This window comes from Balaenoptera borealis, assembly GCF_965194805.1.
Source record: "Balaenoptera borealis genome assembly, chromosome: 7".
Lineage (NCBI taxonomy): Eukaryota > Metazoa > Chordata > Mammalia > Artiodactyla > Balaenopteridae > Balaenoptera > Balaenoptera borealis.
Window position 1 is genome coordinate 85,668,669 of NC_138864.1, and position 27,299 is coordinate 85,695,967.

The 27,299-nt window shown below is 41.0% G+C and overlaps 1 protein-coding gene and 1 pseudogene across 5 annotated transcripts in view; both read right to left on the minus strand.

Moving 5' to 3' along the window:
- The window catches only part of NT5C3A (5'-nucleotidase, cytosolic IIIA), a 41,121-nt gene extending 29,532 nt beyond the window's left edge, over positions 1–11,589 (minus strand). The window contains exon 1 of one of the 4 annotated variants that reach the window (XM_082399478.1): positions 11,361–11,589. In XM_082399478.1, the coding sequence (XP_082255604.1) occupies positions 11,361–11,498 (138 nt within the window). In that variant the 5' untranslated portion in view covers positions 11,499–11,589. The remainder of the gene's footprint in view (positions 1–11,360) is intronic. The other 3 variants (XM_082399483.1, XM_082399479.1, XM_082399482.1) reach the window with 3 other exon arrangements.
- Positions 1–27,299, minus strand: part of LOC309632218 (small ribosomal subunit protein eS6 pseudogene) — a 260,166-nt pseudogene that overhangs the window by 79,013 nt on the left and 153,854 nt on the right. The gene's annotated exons all lie outside the window — the stretch shown is intronic.

Genomic DNA, 27,299 nt, shown 5'->3' on the forward strand with positions numbered 1-27,299 from the left:
GCAGGAACCCACATCATGTTAAACCTCTGACCGTCTACTTCCACCTAATTATAAGCAGGAACTTGCCAAACAAATTAAGCAACCCTCCAATCAACTGCTAAACAACTTTGTAATCTATTAGCACCTTGAAAATGAAGAACATATGTTGAAAAAAGTAGACAAATGGCATTTACATCTATAATGGCAGAATACTGTCATACTTGGTTTAAATTTCATAGGTTAATGGTCTTTAGGAGAGGAAAAAAATTTTCTCTCTATCCTTCTAGATTCTTGCCTGAGATCCCCTGTACTAAAAAGACAGATTAACAGAAAAAAATTTTTTTGTACCTACAAGAGCTCCCACGAAGATATGAGACCCAAAGACAGCCAGGTAGGGGCTTCCCTGGTGGCGCAGTGGTTGAGAATCTGCCTGCCAATACAGGGGACACAGGTTCGAGCCCCGGTCTGGGAAGATCCCACATGCCGCGGAGCAACTAGGCCCGTGAGCCACAATTACTGAGCCTGAGCATCTGGAGCCTGTGCTCCGCAACAAGAGACGCCGCAATAGTGAGAGGCCCGCGCACCGCGATGAAGAGTGGCCCCCGCTTGCCGCAACTAGAGAAAGCCCTCGCACAGAAACGAAGACCCAACACAGCCAAAAATAAATAAATAAATAGAGTTCCTTTAAAAAAAAAAGACAGCCAGGCAACTGAGTGAGGCTTATACACCATACTGAGCTAAGGAGAAAGAGGTAGGAGTCTGGGGCTTTAAAGGGGAGGAAGGCAATTCACAGGAAGAGGGGAAGAGCAAACGTTTGGTAAACAAACATTTGTCCTGCTATGCAGATAAGTCTCTCAGATGAAAAATGTGATCTCTGGTAATAGCTCTCTTCCTGGTACAGGACCCCTGTCTAAATTTTTAGGCAGTTAAGGAGGAGGTAAAAAGCTTTTCCTGAGTCTGCTGAGTCTTACTGCCTTCAGCGCCAAATAATCCACATGCCAAAATGGCACATTTTGGGGTGGCATATTCTGCTCCCCTTCAGGTTTAAGAAATAGATGGTAAACATAAAAGTGCATTAATAAGGAAAGTAAATAGTTTAGAAATGTAGCACCGTGCCATAGCAGAGGGAGAAGTCTGCCACCTGCTGACAGAAAAACAGGATTGTATAATTTCCCTGATTGCTGTTTTTTTTAAAGGGGGAAAACCTATCAGGTAAGGTTCGACATTAGATTTCAAATAAGTTATTACATGATGATATAAATTACAACCTATAATTAAAAGAAGAATAAAGATTAAAATAGGATTTCAGATTCTCTGTATTTTTTTTTTTAATAAATTTATTTATTTATTTATTTTTGGCTGCGTTGGGTCTTCGTTGCTGCACGCGGGCTTTCTCTAGTTGCGGCAAGCGGGGGCTACTCTTTGTTGCGGTGTGCGGGCTTCTCCTTGCAGTGGCTTCCCTTGTGGCGGAGCACGGGCTCTAGGCACGTGGGCTTCAGTAGTTGTGGCACGCGGGCTCAGGAGTTGTGGCTTGAGGGCTCTAGAGAGCAGGATCAGTAGTTGTGGCACACGGGGTTAGCTGCTCCACGGCATGTGGGATCTTCCCGGACCAGGGCTCGAACCCGTGTCCACTGAATTGGCAGTTGGATTCTTAACCACTGCACCACCAGGGAAGTCCCTCTGTATGCTTATTAATTTAATAATAATTATTAATATTAATATATCATTAAATATTATTAATTTAATAATTATTTTAAAAACAAGTAAAAGAGGAATATATGGAAATGATTTAACATAAATTATAGGGAACATTCAAACTGCTGTGAAAAATTAAGGATAACCCAAAACGCTTGGCAAAATTATAAAATCTGTGGGGGAGGGAAAGTGATTTTCCCTCTATCCTTCTAGGTTCCTGGATGAGACTCCCCTGTAATAAAAGACAGATTGAGAAAAACAAGTTGAATAACATATACAGTATACTTCCTGTATACATGAGAGATACCCAGGAAAACTGAGTTAACTCTCAAAATGGCCCAAGCCATCGCCTTAAATACCATCTCTAGCTAAAGACAAAAGATGCTGGGCAGGGGAAAGCCAGGTTTTCAGGCAAAGCTCAGTAAATAAGGGTATGGTTGTCATGCGGAGTTAAGACCTTTAAGAGTTTCTATAGGTTCAGTTGTTGCCCTCTTTCTGACAGAGAGAGGTAGACACCCGTACAAATGGAGATTTCCCTTATAAGTGTAAATTGTTCTTATCAAAGGGTAACTTCTGCTTGCTTTTCAGAGTTTCTCGTGTCAGCTGTTTTTTTAAAAAAAATAATCAGCCTAAAATAATCCCTAATGCCACAGAGGCATATTTTGGGGTTACAAATTCTGCTCCCTTTCAAATACTGTAGATTTCACCTCTGCAATCCTCTTTCTGTCCTCCTCTCTCAACTGCTCCCACAGCAGTCTAGAGAGCATAGTCATTCTCTTTACTCCAGGCGTATTTTAATTCCTGCTCGTCCAGAGTGGCAGGTTTGCCACCCCAAGGTGTACCTCTTTGGCATAAAGATTATTTTTAGATGATTATTTCAAAGAAACAGCAGACACAGGAGAAGCTCTGAAAACAGAGTAGAAATTACCTTTTTGTAATGGAAATTTACATTTATGAAGGACATCTCCATTTGTGTGTCTCCCTTTGTACCAGGAAGAGAAGATGAGTAAAGCACAAGAAACATATTAATGGAGAATGCACTTAAATTTGTGTATCAACCCTAGGTCAGGCTTGCCATACCCTTCTTCTGCCGCAACTCTTAACAGGCTCCCACACCGTTCTTTTGTCTTTAGCTTTAGATGGTATAATTCTAAGCCATCCAGGAGTTACTCATTTTCCCCTGGTATCGCCCATGTGTACATGTTAATGAACTTCTGTTTGTTTTTCTCTTGTTAGTTTGTCTTGTTATGGGGTCCCCAGTGGAGAATTTAGAAAGGTGGAGGGAAAACTATTTTTTCCTCCCCTATATTTCTCTCCTCCTGATCCTAGTAATGCTAATTCAGTGTACCTCAGATACCAGGTTATTCATACTAAAACGCATTCCAGATCTTATTTATTTTAGAAAAACAAACTCAAAGGCTCTTTAGCAAATTAATTACAAACATCTGATAATAAAGATGCTTCTACAATGTGGTCCCAACACACTTTTTATAATGTTATTGCTTTTAATTAACCAGTTTTAAAAAATATATAAAATACATGCACATGTTCTTTCAAACAGTATGAAACGTTAAAGAATGAAAAAGCTGAAGGCTTCCTCCACAGTCTCATCCTCCCAAGTTTGACTCTCACCAGCAACAACTATAAACAGCTTCTAATATAGTTTTTCAAGAATTTCCAATAACAAGCATATACATGTTATCTCTTTTGGAACCAAAACTGTCCTCCAACTTGCTATTTTCCCCCTCGTTTGAGTTTTTGTTTTTTAAAAATTTTATTTATTTTTTATACAGCAGGTTATTAGTCATCCATCTTATACACATCAGTGTATACATGTCAATCCCAATCGCCCAATTCATCACACCACCACCACCACCACCCTGCCGCTTTTCCCCCTTCGTGTCCATACGTTTGTTCTCTACATCTGTGTCTCTATTTCTGCCCTGCAAACTGGTTCATCTGTACCATTTTTCTAGATTCCACATATATGCATTAATATACGATATTTGTTTTTCGCTTTCTGACTTCCTTAACTCTGTATGACAGTATCTAGGTCCATCCACGTCTCTACAAATGACCCAATTTCGTTCCTTTTTATGGCTGAGTAATATTCCACTGTATATATATACCACATCTTCTTTATCCATTCGTCTGTCGATGGGCATTTAGGTTGCTTCCGTGACCTGGCTATTGTAAATAGTGCTGCAATGAACATTGGGGTGCATGTGTCTTTTTGAATTATGGTCTTCTCAGGGTATATGCCCAGTAGTGGGATTGCTGGGTCATATGGTAATTCTATTTTTAGTTTTTTAAGGAATCCATACTGTTCTTCATAGTGGCTGTATCAATTTACATTCCTACCAACAGCACAAGAGGGTTCCCTTTTCTCCACACCCTCTCCAGCCTTTGTTGTTTGTAGATTTTCTGATGATGCCCATTCTAACTGGTGCGAGGTGACACCTCATTGTAGTTTTGATCTGCATTTCTCTAATAATTAGTGATGTTGAGCAGCTTTTCATGTGCCTCTTGGCCAACTCGTTTGAGCTTTTTAAAATGTTAACTCATGCAGATTTACTTTTTTGTTTCCAAAGCTGCACAATATTTTATTATACAAATGCACCATAATTTAACCATGCACTATTGTTTATTTAACCAATGTATACCACCTCCAGAGTAAATGAAAGTGACCATTTTTCTACATCCTCATCACTCTGCTTTCTCTTCTTCACACAGTAATTTCTGGCAGCCCCAATTTTCACTATTTGTGAGCACAAGACTTGGAAGTCTTGTGACTTGTAAAATTTGTAATTTTGCTGAAGGCAAGAACTTGAATTTTTTACTTCAATGGTTCTCAAACTTTTGCAAGCCTCAGAATCACAGGGGTGGGGGGGAGGCGGGGGGTGGGTTGGGTGGTAGCTTGTTAAATGAAGAAAGTAAAAGGATCTAAGGATATGACAGCTTTTAGCCAGAAAACAAAATTCTTGAATAAATTAAAAATATTAGTATCTGGTTTAAGGGTGGCTCTATCTGTCATGTAAATGAATTCACAACAAAAGGAATAAGCAAAAAAAAAAAATTTGTAAAGCTAAAACTTTTTCAGGAACTATTCTAGCTAATATAAAAATGGCTCACTAGATAAGAGATCACATTTTTCACTGAAGTTGAAAATGTGGTTTAACTTGCTGCATGAGGATAACACACAGGAAATATGACAAACGTGCTTTGAAAAGTTAAAGTCATATGCCTGGTACAAACATTTCCCTACTTCCAAATTTGGAGATTCAAGATGACCTTGGATATTTTCTTTGCCAAAGTTAAGATTTTAATGTATTTTCCTTATTTGACAATTTATTTTATTCAAATTGGACTAATCATGATTGCTACCCCTCAAATACCACCACATCCATCAAACATTACCCAATGTCATCTCCTGTTCCTTTGAACTCCACAAAGCCTTCTGTTGATCTCTCTCTCAAGACATTTATATTCATTCATTCTAGAAGTACTGTTAGGACTTTAGCTTTTAAGCTAGTTGTGACACATTTGGGAGATTAGCTTCTAAATCTCATTAGCATGTATGAAGGCAGTGGCCATGTGCAGGAGCTATTTAAGATCTAGATATTTCAGGTGTGAATGAATAAATCCTTACTCTTGGGGTGGACAGAAGATCAAAGCTATTCAGAATTTGTATTCTCTACTGCTGTATAACCAAATACTTGGAATAGTTGGAATGCTCATTTTTCTACCAGCCTACTGACCGCTGGTAATATTATATTATATACAGGTGTTTTCATTTGATTAAATATTGAATATTTACTGAATAGTCAATGATATGAAAAAAGAACAGGCACTGTGGTGTGGCACGGTAGACTGGTAATTACCTAATACACACCCTCCTCTTCTTCTTACTAATAGAATCTCAATTTTGTCAGAGGGTGGCAAGTTGCTCAATCAAAAAAAAAAAAAAAATTCCTCAGCTTCACTTACAGTTAGGATGACCATATGACACTGTTTCCTCCAATGACATGCAAGAAGAAAGTTTTGCTTATTAAATAAGTATTCTCTTTCCTGCTTCCTCCTTTCTGCTGCCTGGAAGACGGAAATGTTGGCCAGGACTACAACAGCCATCTTGTGACCATGAGAAAAGCCAAGGACATTTCAAAGACCTCTTTATATCCTTGTACCCTCTAATTAACACCAGCAACTACCTATTTTTTGGACTTCTCATTACACTAAAAAAATAAAATCTGTACTGTTTAATAAAGCCACTGATTTGGGGTCTCTGTTTCTCTTAGTCAAGTACAATTAATAAAAAAGGATGACAAAGAACTATGCACCAATCCAGACTCTTCAAGAATATACATTACAGGGGCTTCCCTGGTGGCGCAGTGGTTGAGAATCTGCCTGCCAATGCAGGGGACACGGGTTCGAGCCCTGGTCTGGGAAGATCCCACATGCCGCGGAGCAACTGGGCCCGTGAGCCACAACTACTGAGCCTGCGCGTCTGGAGCCTGTGCTCTGCAACAAGAGAGGCCGCGATAGTGAGAGGCCCACGCACCGCGATAAGAGTGGCCCCCGCTTGCCATAACTGGAGAAAGCCCTCGCACAGAAACGAAGACCCAACACAGCCATACATACATACATACATACATAAATGAATAAATAAATAAATAAATGAATAAATGAATATACATTACAGTAAACAATATAAGAGAGTACCTAAATTGCTAAATTATGAGAAATCATCAGGAAATGCCGCAGGAGTTCAGGGAATACGCTTCACAGAACAAATCAAGAACTCAAAACAGGTGCTAAAAGGTCATAAATTTCTGTACTGATATAAATTAGATGAAAGTTGAGTTATAGAAATATTTTAAAAGCCTATGTGATAGTGTTGATCCACTAAAGCAGCTGTTTGAATCTTGGTTTTCCCCCCTCCCTTTTCTAAATATATCTAAATATAGACTCAGTAGTGGGCTTTCCACTTAGAATAGTACCCAGAAAACATTTGATATTATCTTTAGAAGAAAGGAAGAAGTTTTTGTTAGAAGTTTATCTCCAGGAAGGAAACACACTGAAGTTTCAAAAACAGCACCAGCTATTTAAGGAATAACTGCTGATGTTCACAAGGAAGCCATAAATACTTGAGACGTGTTTAAATTAGAAATGACAATTTTAATTGGTTGGGGAACTTCCAGTGACAGTACCATCTCTCCTATTCCTGCTGTCGCAATAATTTCCACCCTCTCTGTTGCTCTTTACAGAATAGTGTTGAGACTATACATTTGTTCTGGTTTTGTGCTTCCATTTTATTTCATTTGTTAGATACTTCTACTTTGGGAGAATTCCCCACCCCCAAATTTATAGAGATATAACTGACATATGTCACTGTATAAGTTTAAGGTATACAGCATAATGATTTGATATACATATATTGTGAAATGATTTCCTCAATAAGTTTACTTAGCATCCATCATCTCATATAGATACAATAAGAAAGCCAAAAAAAAAAAGTCTCTGTTTCTGATGAGAACTTTTAGTATTTAATCTCTTAGCAGCCTTCCTATATATCCTACAGCAGTGTTAGCTATAGTCATTATGTTGTACATTATAACCCTAGTACTTATTTATCTTATAACTAAGTTTGTACCTTTAATAAAGGATATGAGAAGAACTGAATAAGATTAAACCATCTTATCTTTTTTTGGAATTAGTTTTCTATTGGAGAAAAATAAGTAATCTGCTGGTAAAAAGTAAAACCAGAATATATTCTGGTAATACAAAAAAAACAAAAAAGAAAACAATTGATATATAATAATTGGAAAGAGGTGCCATGTAGTAGGAGAAATTAAGTCAACTGGACAGAAGTAAAGAACAAAGTAAGTAGAGACAGTGCAGGGCTGAAAATAAGACATAATGTAAATTAAAATATGCATAAATAAGTGGATACTATAAATCAGTGAGTAGTACAGTCGGCCATCCGTATCTGTCAGTTCCACATCAGCGATTTAACCAACAAAGGACTGAAAATATGTGGGGGGAAAAATTCCAGAAAGTTCCAAAAAGCAAAACTTGAATTTGCTGCTTACTGGCAACAATTTACATAGCACTTACATTGTATTTACAACTATGTACATACCATTTACATTGTATTAGGTATTAGAGATAATCTAGAGATGATTTAAAGTATATAGGAGGTTGTGTATAGGTTATAAGTAAATACTACACCATTTTATAAAAGGGCCTTGAGCATCCTTGGACTTTGGTATCCAAGGGGGTCCTGGAACCAATCCCCCATGGATAGCGAGGGGCTACTATTCACTCTTAGAGAGAGGGATGTTCCTTATTCCTTTAAAAAGGCATCTGTCCACCTGTGTTCTCTATCCCCTACCTTCCTATCTCCTCTGGAACTCAGCTTGATTTTCCCTCTCCCCCTCTCTCATTTTTTTTTTTTTGGCCAAGCTGTGGGGCTTGGGAGATCTTAGTTCCCCAACCAGGGATTGAACCCAGACCATGGCAGTGAAAGCGCCGAGTGCTAACCACTGGACCACCAGGGACCTCCCTTCCTCCTCTCTCACTTCTTTAAGCACTCGTTTTTCACTGCCATTCTGCCTGCCAACATGGTCACGTGCCAACCATTCAGAACCAAAACCAAACCAAACTACACTGACGGCACAAGTATTTTTGTACTCAACAATCACTTTCTGGTCTTCTTCACTTCATTGTTCCTCTAGTGGCTGTCCAACCCACAAGGCTTTCAGTCAATTTTTGATCTGTGCAGACTGACACTTCTGCCTCTGCCCCTTCTTTTGGAAACATGTCCTGTTACCCCATCTCTGAGATCTCTGTTTTCTTTACTGAACACCCACTATATGTCAGTATTCTCAAGTTTTCTTTTTCATCTTGCTGCAAAGTTATGGGTGAGAAATTATAATCATTTCCACTATTATTGCCAAGAGGCTAGACACTTGAGAAAGTAGCTTCTAGTCCCAGTTTATCTTCGCAACTCCAGCACTACATTTTCCATTGCTGTTGCTAATAATAACAGGTAATGTATATACTATATATTACTATGGGCCAATATATGGCAACAAATGTTTTTCTAAGCACTTTAGTTATTTTAACTAATTTATGGACATTTCTACTTGGCTAAACAGGACAAAGTGAACTTATTGTTCCACATTGTCCCTGCCTCCTCTTTCTTTCCCCCTTTCTATCTTGGCTAATAATGTAGCCAGTATCACCATTTAGCTTGTAATCCCCCCCACCCCTGTGATTAATCTCTTTATTTAATGATCATAAATAATGATAAGCTCACAAATGATAGCAATTATGTCCACTGTGTTATTTCATGTAATCTTCACAAGTACCCCATGAAGTAGGTAGTAGTATTATCTTCCAATTAATAGATGAAGAAACAGACTCAGAGGAGTTAAATAACTTGCCAAAGATCACATAGCTTGATAAATGAGAAAGCCTAGATTCAAAGCCAGGTTTGTATGAGTCCAGAGTTTGTAGTGCCACTAAGTCCTGTTGATTTTACCTCTGAAATGTTTATCCTCTGATCGCTCATTTCCTAGTCTAGACCCTAATCATCTTTCACAATGAATACTGCCAACAACCTCCTAAATTATCTCCTTCTTTCCAGGCTCTCCCCTTTCACCCTATCTTGTCTAAGTGATCTGCATAAAATATAGTTTTGAACATGCAACTATCCTGTTTAAAAACCTTTCATGGCCCCCTATTGCCTACAAGATAAAGGGCAAAGCCTTTAGAATGGCTTTACAAAACTCCTTTACAATTTGGCCTCTTTGCCCACATTCCCCATCTCTTCCTTCCAAATACACATCTGTGGCTTCCTGGTGTCGCAGTAGTTAAGAATCCACCTACCAATGCAGGGGACAGGGGTTCGATCCCTGGTCCAGGAAGATCCCACACGCTACAGAGCAACTAAGCCCATGCGCCACAACTACTGAGCCTGCGCTCTAGAGCTTGTGAGCCACAACTACTGAGCCCACGTGCCACAACTACTGAAGCCCGCGTGCCTAGAGCCCGTGCTCCGCAACAAGAGAAGCCACCACAATGAGAAGCCCGCGCACCACAACCAAGAGTAGCCCCTGCTCGCTGCAACTAGAGAAAGCCCGCGTGCAGCAATGAAGACCCAACGCAGCCAAAAATAAATTAATAAATTAATTAAAAAACAAAAACAAATACACATCTGTATATTATGCTGTAGCCACAAGACTACTTGTCCCTATGCCTGAATTAATATAACATATTATGTATATATAAAGATTGACTGATTTCTATACTACAAACAATGGGCCTTAATTATTTTCACAAAGATGGCAAACTGTTCTTATAATGGCTTCATTGTGGATTTTGTGAAAGCATTGATTTTTACCTCTACCTGGTTTAGAGGAGAAGTGATAGACTAATCCACAGTCTAAGTACATACAGGAAGGTATGGCAATGTGGGTTTTTTCCCCACATTTGTATTATACATTTTTGGTTTGGAACAAAAGGAAGCCACCAAAGTTTTCTATGCAGGACAGCAACATAAACAAAATGAAATTTTTGAGATAAAAACATTTGCTGCTATGAGTACAGAGATGGAGAAAGACTATGTAATAATAATCTAAGACTAATTTAACCCTACCAATAAACAAAACTATTGGCATATGAGATATGTGGGAATTAACTTTTTTTTTTTAACTTTTATTTATGGAAAAATATTTCTGTATTCGACCTAGGGCCAATAGCAAACAACGGGACAAAAAGTTTCTTTGATCAATTAGAACATATGATTGGGCTAAGTATTCTAACATGAGCCTAAAATGATATTATTTAGTACAGCGGTAAACTGTCAACTGACTTGTCAAAAATACTTGACCCCAGAAGTTCACGCGTGTAGTATCTCATCGGGAGTATACACGGGATTCTTCACTCCAGGAAGTATATTAGAATGCAACTCACTGAGAAAACTGTCTTGACGAGTGGGCTCTAATTAAAAAAAAAAAACCTAAAAACATCCCCAACTTTGGAGAAAATATTGCTTATAATGTACCTCAAGTAGAATTCTTCAAACACTGTCTTACAATAAAATTGGAAATAAATTTCTAAAACGTTATGTAAGAGGTTTGCGGGGAAAAAATGAACACGAAGGCACATCCCGGCAGTTTGAGACAAGAAGGAATAACATTCAAATACAAAATAAACTATTTTGAACTCCAGCTGGGTTAACTGGCATTCCTTTAATTAACCACTGATAAGTTACACCTTGTCATAATCGAACTCATCCTAGCCACGGTGCAAAAAAAAAAAACCCTCATCAGAATGGGATTGTTGCAACGGTTTGACGCGGGATGAGGGAAGGAGAAATCTGCCCAGAAACGTCCGTTTATTTCTCGAAAAAACGGGTTTTGCGGCGGGAGGCAGCTTGTTTCCAAATCACCTATTTTGCTGTCTTTTTGTTTCAAATGGAGACATAACAAAGCCCATGGGAAGCCGAGTGCCGCCGTCGAGAGTCCAGACCAGGTCACCTGGCCGCGGTGTGGCCGCACGCCGGGCGAACGGCTCCCCTGTGGGCCCCTCTCATTCCAGCAGCGGTCGGCACGGGAAGGCGAGGCCGGACGGACCACCCGCGGCCCCCTAAGCGCTCCGTAGCGACTAGCCCCCATACTCACCATCTCGATGATCTTGGTCTTCCGGCCCGTCTTTCTCTTCAAGGTGAAAATGTACTGGGCCAGCACCGCCCCCGCCACGACGGCGCACACGCTGGCGCTCGCTACCGCGCCCACCCTCGCCACCGCGGATCGATCCATGGACGGGACCTCCTGCGCCTCGCGTTCCAAGGAAAGAGGTCGCTAGATGGCTGCGGGCCTCGGAAGCGCCAGCCAGGGAAGAAGCCCCCACGCCCCGCCCCGCCTGCATGAGCCCCGCCCCCAGGAAAGCCCCACCCACGAGCGCCCAGCGGCGGGAAGCCGGAGGGAGGAGGAGGGACTAGCCTGCGTGGGCGGCCCAGGTGGGGAAGCTGATCTTCTCAGAACCTGGGTCCGAGAGACTGAGGACAGAAAAGGGGACTTGGAGTTAATTCTCTCTCTCTCTGCTAATGAGGACCAGGCAGTGGTTCATTCCAGCCCCGCCCAGCAGAAATCTGATTTTAACCATCACTCAGAAAATATCCTCCGCCTTCCACCCGCCTCTGACACTCAGGACTACAACCCCCAGAAGGCATCCGGGCTCAGCTATCTGACTTGCGCAGTAGCTTGGCTGTAAAGTGCTGTGACAGACTGCAGGGTGCAGCGAAGAAAACAAGGGAGTAAAAACGCGACCTACAGAATGTGAGAAAATATTTGCAAACCGTTTATCTGATAAGGGGTTAGTATCCAGATTATGTTAAAAAATTATGTCAATAACAAAAAACAACCCTATTAAAAAATAGGCAAAAGACTCAAATAGACAATTGGCCAAGAAGCTTACGAAAAGATACTCGATATCACTAATCATCAGGAAAATGCGAATCAAACCCACAATGACATATCACCTCACACAAGTTAGGACAACCATTGTCAAAAAAACAAAATTAAAAGTGTTGGTGAGGATGTGGAGAACTGGAACCCTTGTGCACTGTTGGTGGAAATGTAAATTGCTGCCGCCACTGTGGAAAAAGTGTGGAGGTTCCTCAAAAAATTAAAAATAGAATTACCATATGATCCAGCAATCCCATGTCAGGGTATATATCCAAAAGAACTGAAAGTAGGTACTCAAAGAAATTTCAGCCCTCCTATGTTCATTGCAACACTATGTATAATAGCCAAGATGTGGAAACAACCTAAATGTCCATCAAAAGATGAATGGATAAAGAAAATGTGGTATGTACATCAAATGGAGTACTATTCAGCCTTTAAAAAGGGGGAAATTCTGCAGTATTTGACAACATGGATGAATCTTGAAGACATCATGCTAAGGTAAGTTAAATAAGCCAGTCACACACACACACACAAAAGTGCTGCATTAGTCTGCTTACGTGATTAGTCACTCTTAGAAAGTAGAATGGTGGTCATGGGGTCTGGGGAAGAGGAAATGGGGGGGTCGTTCAACTGAGTATTGAGTTGCAGTTTTGCAAGATGAAAAACTTCTAGAAATCTGCTGCAAAACTATGTGCCTATATACTACTGTATTGTACCTCTAAAAATTGTTATGTTGGTAAATTTTACGTTATACGTTTTATGCCACACACATAAAAACTTGCTATGACAACAGAGCAAAGGTGGCTTGAAGTTAGGCTGGAACAAGTAGGTGTTCGTCCTTTTTCTGCTACATCTCGGTCAGTCATCACCTCTTCCATCATTTTCTTTTTGTGAGTAGCAGGACATGTTCTCACCTTCCTGGTCTCTTTCAAGGGATGGATGCAGTTTCCTCTGCTTTTCTCTGGGGATGACAGGAAGGGGATGCAGTGGAACTACCTGTGGGGGGGAATCACGCCAACTCTGTGATGCTACTTGGTGAGGTGCTCTCTTTGCCCAGGACATGGAAGAAGTTGGAGCAGGAGAACAAGAGGGAGCAGTAAGGGTTATTTTTCTCTGCATCCTCTGCTCTTGCTCTAGTCATTCCAGCCCTGGGACCCTGGCAGGTGTTCTGCTTAAAGGGAAATTTGTGGAGAGTTGTTAGAAAGGTGGGATAGAGCTCACCTGAGCAGGCATCTGGTAAGAAAACAAGTCTGGAATTAACCACTGGGTGCATGAATGCCTTTTGCAGAACTGGGAAACACATGGTGGCTACTATCAGCCCATATGTTTGGTTTCTCTGTTGTTGTTTTTAACTTTTTAAGTATGTAAATCTTTGTTTTCCAGTAAATTATTATCTACAATGATACATGATGCCACTTGGGACAGCAGGAACCATGGGAAAAATATGCAGGAATTTGATGTAAATTTATGAATTTTGCTATGCACGACCTTACACTTTGCTCTGATAATTGGCTTGGCCTTGGTTTGAAGTAGTTAAGTAGTGTTCTTGTGAGGAAGAGCCATTTGTTGGATGTAGGTTTAAGATCTCCTCACACTAACACTCCTGTTAAAAATTAAAACAATGGAAAGCAAAACTAAAAACACACCACTGACACCTGCTCTCTCATTTCTTTGGATATTAAGTTGTGGGATGGTGACAGCATACAAGAAACTAAAGAGCAGGAAGAAAGTAGGCAGAAAGCAAGCTTCTGCCATTAGCTGTGCTTAGAGGAGTAATGTCAAATCTCTAGGCTTTGCTTTCTTATTCTGCAAAAGGAGAAAAACCAAATGATTTTGGACACCTTTTAGCTATTAAAGCTCTTTGATTAGAAAGTAATGGTCTTTTTCATGCCCTGGAACTTGGCAGAGGTCCTAGGAAAAAGAAGAGGGAAGTTCTGCTATAAAGAAACATCCAGGGCTTCCCTAGTGGCGCAGTGGTTGAGAATCTGCCTGCCAATGCAGGGGACACAGGTTTGAGCCCTGGTCAGGGAAGATCCCACATGCCGCGGAGCATCTAGGCCCGTGAGCCACAACTACTGAGCCTGCGCATCTGGAGCCTGTGCTCCGCAACAAGAGAGGCCGCGACGGCGAAAGGCCCGCGCACCGTGATGAAGAGTGGCCCCTGCTTGCCGCAACTAGAGAAAGCCCTCACATGAAACGAAGACACAACACAGCCAAAAATAAATAAATTAAAAAAAAAAATCCTTCCCTCTACTTAGAAAACAAATGAAAAAAACCTTAAATATTAAAAAAAAAAAAAAAAAAGAAACATCCACCTAAGGCAATCAAGTGTCAGTTCAACAAGTGCTTCTCAAATGTTGGGGTGAATGTTGGGGATGTTGTTTGGGGTGAGGCCAAGATTCCACATTTCTAACAAGCTCTTGGGTGTTGCTGATGCCCCTCGTCTGGGCACCACACTTTCAGTAGCAAGGAACTAAATTGTGATTGGGGGGCTTTAAGAGACTTTAAGGAGTTAACAAATGGAGGGAGGGGTGGCTAAAGAGAATTGATAGAACAGGAGAAACAAGAAGGAATTAAAGTTTGCCAATGTTATTTTGTCAACAGAAATAGATCTTCAGTTTTATGTTTGAAGTCCATGGGAAATTACAGTTTGATATAGACAATGTTGGAAAGTTAGTTTTGCTTAATGGAGACATTTTTCTCTTCATTCTAGCAACTTGACAATTTTTTCACTAACGAAGGTGTTCAAGGCCTTTGTCACATTACAGCTATTTTTACCTGATACAATTACTTTTTTTAAAAAATTTTATTTATTTATTTATTCTTGGCTGTGTTGGGTCTTCGTTTCTGTGCAAGGGCTTTCTCTAGTTGTGGCAAGCAGGGGCCACTCTTCATCGCGGTGCACGGGCCTTTCGCCGTCGCGGCCTCTCTTGTTGCGGAGCACAGGCTCCAGACGCGCAGGCTCAGTAGTTGTGGCTCACGGGCCTAGATGCTCCGCGGCATGTGGGATCTTCCCAGACCAGGGCTCGAACCTGTGTCCCCTGCATTGGCAGGCAGATTCTCAACCACTGCGCCACCAGGGAAGCCCTACAATTACTTCTTGTTTGAAGTTATTTAAATTCAAACAGAAGCCATGTCTCTTATCTAAGCGTTTTGATTTTGTATATATCATTCAATAGCCTTGATTGAAGAAGAAAAATTCTCTTGCACCATTGCTTGGGTGTTTCGTATGTTCTCTAGGCAGGGCGCATGAGGTTCTCTCTTCTGTCCCCATGAGCGGACAGTAAGACCTCTTCAGATGTTGGGCAGATCTTCCCTTCCTATTTTATCTCCTTGAGACTCTTTTTGAACTGGCTCCTGCAGACTGTGTGCAAAGGATCACTTACTTGTTGGTTAGCCTATTGGTTTCTGTCCTTGGCCGTGACTCCAAATGGAGCTTGTGCCCCCAAGTCTTCATTCTTTATGGTGGATCAGCAGCAGTTGATATAGCTGGTTACTCCCTCTTTCTAGATACACTTAAAAAAAAAACAGATCACAGTGGTATTATTTTTATTTTGTATTATTATTATTATTTTTTGGCCGCACCACTTGTGGGATCTTAGTTCCCTGACCAGGGATTGAACCTGTGCCCTCGGCAGTGAAAGTGCAAAGTCCTAACCACTGCACTGCTAGGGAATTCCCTAGATCCATTTTTTTCCCCCACTTCCTTCCAGATAACATTCCTGGTTTTCCTTTGATCTCCTTAGATGCCCCTGTTCAGTTTTCTGGTGACTCCTCTTCTCCCTGACCTCTACAGCACCCTAGAGCCCAGTCCTTTTGCCTCTTCATTTCTCTATACCTCAGTCACTAAGAGATCTCCTTCTGTTTTTATGACTTTAAGTATCATGTATATTCTGATTACTCTCTTTCCCAGAGCTGCATCCTGCACAGTATATCCAACTTTTTATTTGGAACCTCCACTGAGATGTCTAATTGACATCCACACTTAATGTGTACAAAGCTGAACTCATTATACCTTCCTTCCTAACTTCTGCTACTCACTGTATTCTCCATCTCAATAATGGAATTTCATCTGTACAGTTACTCGAGTCAAAACTTTGGAGTCATCCTTGACCTCTCTCTCAAACACACCATCTGGATCCAAAATACATCCAGAATCAGACAACTTCTCACCTCCACTTTGACCATTTTGGTCTATTCTACCATCATCTCTCGACTGGATTACTGCAGTAGCCTTCTAAAAAATTTTCCCTCCAAAATCTATCCATGCTCCTTCACAGTCTGTTCCATACATGGTATCCATAGTGATCCTTTGTACAGTACATCAAATCATATCACCCCTTTGCTCAAAACCCTCCAATGGTTCCCCAGTCCACTCATAGTAAAAGCTGAAGTCCTCACAATGGGCTGTAAGTATATGTATTCCTATACTCTCCTTTATCTTCCTTTAATATTTACTCAAAAGTTACTTTCTCAGTGATCATTACCCTGGCCACCCTATATGTAATTTCAGTCCTTCCAGCTCGGGCAATTCTGATCCTCATCACTCTTGCCATAGCACTTACTGTCTCTAACAGACTGACAGACTAGTATAGAATTTATTCATTATGTTTATTGTGTCTCTCTTCCTGATACAATAACCTTCTTAACAGCAGAGATTTTTGTTTTCTGATGTATTTTTGGCTTTAGAACTGTACCTAGAAACAAGAAAGAAATTACATCATATGTAAAAATAAGGATAAATCTGGAAGACAGTATGCTAAGTGAAATATGCCAGCTTCAAAGAAGAACAAATACTGCATGATTTCACTTAAATGAGGTGTCAAAAACGGACAAACTCATAGAAAGAAACAGAGAATAGAATGTGGTTACTAGGGTCCAGGGGACAGAGACATGGGGAGTTGCTGTGCAACGGCTATAAAATTTTAGTTACGCAGGATGAATAAGTTCTACAGATTTGCTGTACCACATGTGTCTATAATTAATGATACTGTATTGTATACTTTAAAAAATTTAAGAGGATAGATCTCATGTTAAGTGTCCTTATTACACACACATTAAAAAAAAAAGTGGCTGTACCAAATTACATTCCCATTAACAGTGTACAAGGGCTCCCTTATCTCCACATCCTCAACATTTCTTATTTGTGGTCTTTTTGAAGGTAGCCATTCTGACAGTTGTGAGGTGATATCTCATTGTGTTTTTGATTGCATTTCTCCGATGATTAATGATTTGAGCATCTTTTCATGTGCCTGTTGGCCATCTGTATGCCTTCTTTGGAAAAATGTCTATTCAGGTCTTCTGCCAATTTTTTAATTGGGTTGTTTTTCTTTATAAATTTATTTATTTATTTTTGGCTGCATTGGGTCTTCGTTGCTGTGCGCGGGCTTCTCATTGTGGTGGCTTCTCTTGTTGTGGAGCCCAGGCTCTAGGAGCGCGGGCTTCAGTAGTTGCAGCACACGGGCTCAGTAGTTGTGGCTCGCGGGCTCTAGAGCACAGGCTCCGTAGTTGTGGCGCACAGGCTTAGTTGCTCTGTGGCGTGTGGGATCTTCCCAGACCAGGGATTGAACCCATGTCCCCTGCACTGGCAGACAGATTCTTAACCACAGTGCCACCAGGGAAGTCCTGGGTTGTTTGTTTTATTGTTGTTGAGTTGTATGAGCTGTTTATATATTTTGGATATTAACCCCTTATTGGTCATAGCACTTGCAAATATTTTCTCCCATTCAGTAGGTTGTCTTTTCATTTTGTCAATGGTTTCCTTTGCTGTGCAAATGCTTTTAAGTTTAATTAGGTCCCATTTGTTTATTTTGGATTTTGTTTCTTTTGCTTTAGGAGACAGATCCAAAAAAGCATTGCTATGATTTATGTCAAAAGTGTTCCACTTATGTTTTCTTCTAGGAGTTTTATGGTTTCCAGGCTTACATTTAGGTCTTTACTGCATTGTGAGCTTATTTTTGTATATGGTGGTAGAAAATGTTCTAATTTCATTTTTTTTACATGTAGCTGCCCAGTTTTCCCAGCATCACTTATTGAAGAGACTGTCTTTTCTCCATTGTATATTCTTGCCTCCTTTGTCATAGATTGACCATAGATGCGTGGGTTTACTTCTGGGCTCTCTATTCTGTTCCATTGATTTATGTATCTGTTTTTGTGTCAGTACCATACTGTTTTGATTACTGTAGCTCTGTAGTACAGTTTGAAGCCAGGGAGCATGATACCTCTAGCTCTCTTCTTCTTTCTCAATACTGTTTTGGCTATGTGGGGTCTTTTGCATTTCCATACAAATTTTTAAATTATTTGTTATATTTCTGTAAAAAGTTCCATTGGTATTTTGATAGGGATTGCATTGAATCTGTAGATTGCCTTGGGTAGTATGGCCATTTTAACAATATTAATTCTTCCAGTCCATGAACACGGTATGTATTTCTATCTGTTTGTGTTGTCTTCAATTTCTTTCATCAGTGTCTTCTACTTTTCCAAGTACAGGTCTTTTACCTCCTTAGGTAGGTTTATTCCTAGGTATTTTATTGTTTTTGATGCAATTGTAAATGGGATTGTTTCCTTAATTTCTCTTTCAGATAGTTCCTTGTTAGTGTATAGAGAAGCAACAGATTTCTGTATTTTTGCATCCTGCAACTTTACTGAATTCATTGATGATTTTTGGTGGCACCTTTAGGATTTTCTATGTGTAGTATCATGTCATCTGCAAACAATGAAGTTTTACTTCTTCCTTTACAATTTGGATTCCTTTTCTTTCCTTTTTTTTTCTTGTCTGACTGCTGTGACTAGGAATTCCAATACTATGTTGAATAAAAGTGGTGAGAGTGGGCATCTTTGTCTTGTTCCTGATCTTAGAGGAAATACTTTTAGCTTTTCACCATTTAGTATGATGTTATCTGTGGGCTTATAATATATGGCCTTTATTATGTTGCAGTATGTTCCTTCTATACACAATTTCTGGAGACTTTTTTTTTTAATCATAAATGGATGTTGAATTTTGTCAAAAGCTTTTGAGATGATCATGTGTTTTTTTATTCTTCATTTGTTAATGTGGTGTATCACATTGATTGATTTGCGGATATTGAAAAAATCCTTGCATCCCTGTGTAAATCCCACTTGATCCTTTTAGATTCATTAAAAGATATATGATCCTTTTAATATACTGTTGGATTTGGTTTGCTAATATTTTGTTGAGGATTTCAACAATGTTTCGTCTATGTTCATTATGATATTGGTCTGTAATTTTCTTTCTTGTATGACATCTTTGTCTAGTTTTGTTATCAGAGTGATGCTGGCCTCGCATAATGAGTTTGGAAGCATTCCTTTCTCTGCAATTTTTTTGGAATAGTTTGAGAATGACAGGCATTAAATCTTCTCTAAATATTTGGTAGAATTCACCTATGAAGCCACCTAGTACTGGACGTTTGTTTTTTTGGGGAGTTTTTTTTTTTTTTCTTTAAATTACTGATTCTATTTCATTACTGGTAATTAATCTGTTCATATTTTCTATTTCTTCCTGGTTCAGTCTTGGGGGATTGTACATTTCTAGGACTTTGTCCATTTCTTCCAGGTTGTCCATTTTATTGGCATAGAGTTGTTTGTACTAATCTCTTATGATCCTTTGTATTTCTGTGGTTTGGTTGTAACTTCTCCTTTTTCATTTCTGATTTTATTGATTTGGGCCCTCTCTCTTTTTTCGTGATGAGTCTGGCTAAAGATTTATCAATTTCATTTATCTTTTCAAAGAACCAGCTCTTAGTTTCATTGATCTTTTCTACTTTTTTTTTTGTCTCTATTTTGTTTATTTCTGCTTTGATCTTTATGATTTCTTTCCTTCTACTAACTTTGGGTTTTGTTTGTTCTTTTTCTAGTTCCTTTACGTGTAGGCAAGGATGTGGAGAAAAGGGTACCTCTGTACACTGTTGGTGGAAATGTAAATATATGTAGCCACTGTGGAAAACAGTATGGAGGTTCCTTAAGAAAATAAAACTAGAACTACCATATGATCCAGCAGTTCCACTACTGGGTATATATCTGAAGAAAACAAAAACACTAATTCAAAAAGATACAGGCACCCCAACATTCATAGCAGCATTATTTACAATAGCCAAGATATGGAAGAAATCCAGGTGTCCATCAACATTGACATTTGCAACAACATGTGTGGATTTGGAGGGTACTAATGCTTAGTGAAATAAGTCAGACACAGAAAGACAAATACTGTATGATATCACTTATATGTGGAATCTAAAAAATAAAAAAGGTTAGCAACTATAACAACAACAACAACAACAGAAGGTGGTAGAGTGTGTGTAGCTACAGCAGTTAATAAATTTCCAAATGTGTATGTGTCGATTGCTTTGTATTTTAAGCCCTCATGACCAAGATCCTGAATTTTAAAAGTTTCTACACGTACATACACAAAGAATTGTACCTGGCACATAGCAGGTGTTCAATAAATATTTGTTGACTGAATGAAGAAAGCATATTGGTACATTTTAGCATATGCCAGGAATTGGGTCTGGATGGATGGATGAAAGGTAGGGATATTCCCCTTCATCTTTCTTTTGAATACAAATTACCATTGTAGTCTTTTATGGGTTAGAGAATTAGTTTCTTGTATCTGAAAGAAACTAACAGTAACTCAACAGTACACTAAAAAATAACCTGATGGAATATGGATGCAGATTTAAGTAGGATCAAAAGGCATGTGGGCTTAAATTTTCATCTCATTTACTTTTTTTTTTTAAATTTCAGTTCATTTCTGCCTTGCCTTATTTACTTTTTCTAATGGCTCTCAATTTATTATTATTTTTGTATCTACCCTTGCTACTGTCATGGAATAATTTGAACTGGCAGCTTGGTTGCCACAAGATTCTGAAACCTTGTTTGGAAACTTGTTCCACTTTGAAGCCACACTAAAAAAGCCTAGGTGATTTGAAGCAGGTCTAGGAAAAAAATGAGAATATCTACATTGATTCTGGGTCTTCAGAGCATTCAGAGTGACTAGGTGGTATTTCAGGCTGGGAAGCTGGGGAACATTCTGATCTGGGCTGCAAGAGAATGATGTATCTTTGGTTGTCCAATAGTATGGCATATTATAGTATTCCTATGCTTCTGGAGTACACAAATGAGAATATATGTCATTTATTAAATACTGTGACTTCCCTCTCAAATTAAACAAAAGCAATAAAAGTACAATAAAAGGGTTTATTGCATTTAAGTCTGGCTGCCAGATTTGAAGTGTAATCATAGGCTGATTTTTAAGGTTATATAATGCAATTAGCAATAATGAGTGATGCAAATTTTCTATAAGCTCTTCCACATATATTAAATTCATTATAAATTTATTTATCTGCTATGTATTTTTTTCTTCAGTTCCAGCAGTAATTTTTGTTTTTAATCTGACTAGTTTCTTTCTTCTTAGCAAGATACCTTGGTTGGAGGCATCTTTCTTTTTCCTTCCTTCCTTCCTTCCCTCCCTCTCTCCTTCCTGTATTCTTTTCTTTCCAGTGTTTTTTTCTTTTTTTAATTTTCATTTTGAAATAATCTTAGATTCCCATAGAAGTTGCAAAAATGGTACACAGAATTCCCATGTACCTTTCACACAGCCCCCAAAGGTACCATCTTACAACTCTATTTTATAACCATAACACAATTACAAAACAAAGAAATTGACATTGGTACAATATAGAAAGTCCATTATACATCTTTCTTGAACTTCATCAGTTTTCACAAGAACTATTTTTGTGGTAGGTATATAGTTCTAAGAAATTTTGTCAGGTGAAATCAGTTTAAGGATACAGAACAGGATCCTTTACCCCAAAGGAGTTCCCATGTTATGACCTTTTTTTTTTTTGGCCAAGCAGCTGTGACTTGTGGGATCTTAGTTCCCCAACCAGGGATCAAACCCCACCTGGCAGTGAAAAGGTCGAGTCCTAACCACTGGACTGCCAGGGAATTCCCTTGTATGACCACTTTATAGTCACAGTCTCACCCCAGACTTAACCACTGGAAACCACTGATCTATGCATAATATCCTTGAGATTCATCTAAATTGTTTTGTGCATCAGTACTTCATTTTTTTCTATTGCTGAATTGTTTTCCATGATATGGATATAACAGTTTGTTTAACCATTTTACACATTACACATTGAAGAATATTTGTGTTTTTCCTTGAATGTTGCTTTTTGAAAACCATGAAAAGGAAACAGCATCAATGACTAACATTTCTTAGGTACTTAATAAATAGTGTCAATTTCAAGACTTTTATTGAACTCAATCTCCAGCTCCCTGCTGCCCCCCCACCCCCCAGAGGTTGAGGGGTGGGACTGAAAGTTCCCACTCTTTAATCACAAGTTTGGTCTTTCTGGTGACCAGCCTCCTTCCTCGAGTTATCTAGGGGCCCCACCCTACTCACCTTATTAGCATAAATTCTGCAGTGGTGGAAAGGGGCTTATTATGAATAACAAAATACATCATTTGCACATGTCCTAACAACAGCACAAGTCTTCTGTTGAGATATACATGTCTAGTCGAGAGACTGGAGATAGAGATTTGGGTGTGAGCAGTATGCTGGTTGTATTGTAAGCCCCGAGAATGGATGAAAATGCAGAGACAGTGGAATAAAATGGAGAAAAACTTAAGACCATAACCTGGAGAATATGAACATTAAAGAGAGAAATTTGGGAAGAGAGCCAGTAAAAGCCTTTAAGAAGGGTCAGTAGAGAGGCAGTCAATTAGGCTGGTACCTGGGAGGTGAGGTTTAGTGATATGAACTGAAAAATTTCCATGCCATTTAGCAGCAAGTGGTTTATTAGTGTCCTTGGTGAGGGTGAATGAGTGGGCATAATGGTAACAAAATCTGGATTTGCAGTGAGTAAAGGAACAGGAGGTGGAGAAGGCTGAGTGTTTATGGTCCTTTATAGAGAAATTTAGCTGTGAAGGGAAGAAGGTAGGATGATGATTGGGGACGATAAGAGTAAAGGGAAGTGGAAGAAGAATGTTTCTTTCATTACCTGAATCCATATAACAGACACTGTTACCTGCCCAATTAATATCTATTCTCCACTCTTTCTTAGTCACGGCATCCCAGTTTCTTCCAAGTGGCAATATGCCCAGCTCAAAGACAAGAGCTCCCACACATCCTTTCAACTGGGGGTAACCAAAGAGATATAACCTGAAGCTGCATGTGTTTTCTATTATAACTCTTTAAGAACACGACTGATGACTGACGAGCAGCTGCTGTGTGTCCTTTGTGCCCCCCTCCCCCCTCCAATTTCCCTTGTTTTCCTCCTGCTTTCTGCTTGGAACAAGCATTTGGATAAAGAGGCAAGTTGAAGGAAGAAGCCAGTTCTAAGGATGTTGGGTAAAGAGTGAACTAGATGGAGTCCTTTGTGAGACCAAGAAGCCACCAGGCCAGCCCTCAGGCAGTCCACCTCCAGAGTTTTTTTATGACAAAGAAAACCTTTACTCTGTCTCACCAACTGCAATTTCTGGCCAAACACGATTGCGACCTGGTAACACAGTCATTCCAAACTTTTAATGCTCCTTAGAAGTACTATTCCTGCCCGCTTTACTACTGTCCTATGTCTTTCCTTTCTCTCATGTACAAAGAGTACTCTGTACTTGCCAGCTTCCCCCTTCTAACTGCCCATCCATCACCCCACAGACTTCCAGCGCCTTCCTGTCCCACCACTTCCCCTGATCACTAGCGTCCAAATTGCCAAAGCCCCTTCCCCCAGAGATGTTGCTCTCAGCAGCATTAAGCACGCTTGTTCACCTCTCCTGTGTGAATCTTCCTCCTCTCAGGTCTGTCCTCCGTCCACGTTGGCCTCCTTCCTCTCTGCTTCTCCTCGGTAGGCTCCTCTTCCTTAAGTGTCAGCGGCTTTAGGCCCAAGGAAGGAGACCAGGAGCTCAGAGGAGCGGCCTGACCCGACCTAACTCAACACACTCAGAGGAGGGGACAGTCGTGGAGAACGAAGGGAACGGGAAGGGCTCTGTCCTCTAGAAGAGTCAAGGCCAGGGAGCCCACACACACAGGGGTGTGCAGAAGGGAGGACTGGGGTTCACCCGGAAACAGGGTGCACAGGACCGCTCCCCTCCACCAAGTCTCAGCACCGGTTTCTTCCAATGCCTTCGGTCGGAGAAGCCTGGCCTGGGAGCTCTCACAGGGCGCATGCGCGGGAGGAAATGCGTCAGGGGCGGTGCCTGCGGAAGAGGCGTTACGTGCCGCCCCACATAAAAAGGCGGGAGCCAGTGCTGTAGCACTGTAGGCTCACCTGCTGCTGAGGTGAGGTCAGCGCGGGTCGTGTGCGCCACCACAGAGACTCCCAGTCGCAGACATCGAGCAGGTTGGTGTCCCGAATGCGAGCGCGGGTCCTGCAGGGCGCGGGGTGCAGGGTGTGGAGGTCGCGGGAACAGACTGGCCTGCGGGGAGGGGGGTGTTAGGAGACGCGGAGCCGGAGGCCTGGACTCCCGGACTGAGGAGGGGTTTGGCCCGGGTGGAGGCTGGGGGGCAGGCTGGAGAGGCTGCGGACAAGGGCGGTGCAGCCGAGGCCTAGGCCGCGTCTCCCAGTGCAGCCGCGGGGCGCGGCCCCTGGCGTTTGGCGCCCGGCACTAGGTACCCCGCGCCTCCAAGGCCTCATCTCCCCACGGTGCTCCTGCCGGGGGAGCCAGACTTGCTGAGCACAACGTGGGCCCGGGCCTCTGGGCGCTGCTGCCCTGGTCGAAACGCACGCAGGGCAGCCCCCGCGTGTCCCCATCGCAGGCGAGCGGGAAGAGAAGGTAAGGGACCTCCACCCAGGCTCCCAGTTCTGATGGCGGACAAGGACGACTTTCTTCCTTCGCAGCACTTTACAGGGCAGAGTGCGGCTGTCCTTTCCTAACTACAAACACCTGCTTTTCAGCCTGGGCAATGAACTCTTCAGGAAACAACGAAACTTTTGAGGGCAGTAACTCCAGACCTTTCTTTTATGTTCACCCCGTGGCCCAGCAGCTTCACCTGGGTCCCTGGTACCAGAATCCTGTCTATAATCCATTCTCCATTCCTGGGGCAGGTAAGGAATCTGAATCCCCAAAGAGGTTCAGTGGGATTAGGGACCCTCCCTTGTAAGCCAAAGCCTGAAGGTTTCTAACACCTGTGTCCATTACCTCCCTTTCCTCACCCTGTGCTCACACCAAAGAGACTGCAGCAGCGCATGGGGTAGTGTTTGTTGTTCAGGTTAATAGGAAACATTCGAATTCTAGCTATATGCCAGTTACTCTGCTAAATGCTAGAAATAGGTTCTCTCATTGACCTCAACAGCCCATGAGCTGGGTATTGTTGCTCTCCTTGCTCCCCAAATGAGGGAACTGAGGCTCCTAGTCGGTGACTGGCCCAGGGTCACAGAGTAATCCAACCAAAGTCTCCTCATGTTGTGAGACCAGAGGTACCTTAGTGCTCCTAGTCCCTGTAATTTTTCGACATGCCCTAAAAGATTCTAAAAGCTATTATGGTGATGTCAGAAAAGTATGTTGGAGGAAGATGACAAGCAAGTCTTGAAAATATCTGGAAGGTAGACATCTTGGACCTAATGGATAGAAGTCCGTTCACATTGTCAATTTCTAATTGTGTGAGTTTTGGCAAATTGTCTCTTAAGGAATTGGTCCTTTTTATCTATGTAATAAGTATTGTGGGACTATGGTTCATAATATTCATTTCTTTTTAATGTCCATGGGATCTGTAGTAATGGACCCTCTTTCATTTCTTTTTTTTTTTTTAAGACTCTACTGAGTCAGTTTTTTTTTTTTTTTTTTTTATGGCTGTGTTGGGTCTTCGTTTCTGTGCAAGGGCTTTCTCTAGTTGTGGCAAGTGGGGGCCACTCTTCATTGCGGTGCGCGGGCCTCTCACTATCGCGGCCTCTCTTGTTGCGGAGCACAGGCTCCAGACGCGCAGGCTCAGTAATTGTGGCTCACGGGCCTAGTTGCTCCACAGCATGTGGGATCTTCCCAGACCAGGGCTTGAACCCGTGTTCCCTGCATTGGCAGGCAGATTCTCAACCACTGCGCCACCAGGGAAGGCCGACCCTCTTTCATTTCTGATATTAGGAATTTGTGTCTTCTGTTTTTTGTTTTCTACATTCATTCAGTTGTGGTCTAAGCAGACATGTTGTGATTAGTATACTTTTAAATTTGTGTTTTTTGTGGCCCACAATGTGGTCTATCTTGGTGAATGTTCTATGTGAGTGTGAGAAAAATATTCCGTTGGATGAGGGGATCTGTAGAGGTCAGTTATGTCCAGTTGGTTGGTGGTGCTGTGGAGTTCAGCGGTCCTTATTGATTTTTTTACCTGGCTGCATCTATCCATTTCTGCTATAGGTGTGTTAAAGTTTCCAATAATGGATTCATCTATTTTTCTTGCAGTTCTGTGACTTTTACTTCACATAGTTTCACCCACTGTTAAGGACATACATATTAGGGATTGTTATGTCTCAATGAAGAACTGACTTTTTCTTGTAATGCCCCACTTTATATCCCTGGTCACTTTCCTTGCTCTGAAATCTGTCTGAAATAAATACAGCTTCTCTCACTTTCTTTTGATTAGTGTTATTAGCGTGGTAAACCTTTCTCCTTCCATTTCCATATAATCCCTGTTTTTATATTTAAAGTGAGTTTTTTTTGTAGACAGTTTTTGCTTTTTCTTATGCCTTATAATGTCTTTTTGATTGTCAGCCATTTTGTACTGGATAAAAGGAACTGATCTGAATAGGCCTTTAGTAATGTGGTGTTACCTTGTGGAGGTGGGGAAGGGATCATAGTCCTGTTTGTGAAAGGACTATGATTAGGTCTCAGTCTTTTAGTGTGATTGTGCCTTTGGACAGCAAAATACACATGCTTCACCTTCCCCCTCCCATTGGGTTGGGAAGGGTGGCTAGAGTGGGCTGGAGAAAAGTATTTCATTCCCCTGCATCAGTCAGGCTCTGGTTAAATAGTTTCTTTTGAAGATGAACCTTGTTAAGAACAGTGCTTTTGGTGTATGTTACAGTGATTCCTTTCCCTCTCTCCCTGCAGGACGGACAGGGGATTTTTCTCCTAGATTTACTGTGAGAAACTGGTTGAACTACTGCATGTAGAACTTAAAAAAGTATGTGGGGCGGTCCCCTTATGAAT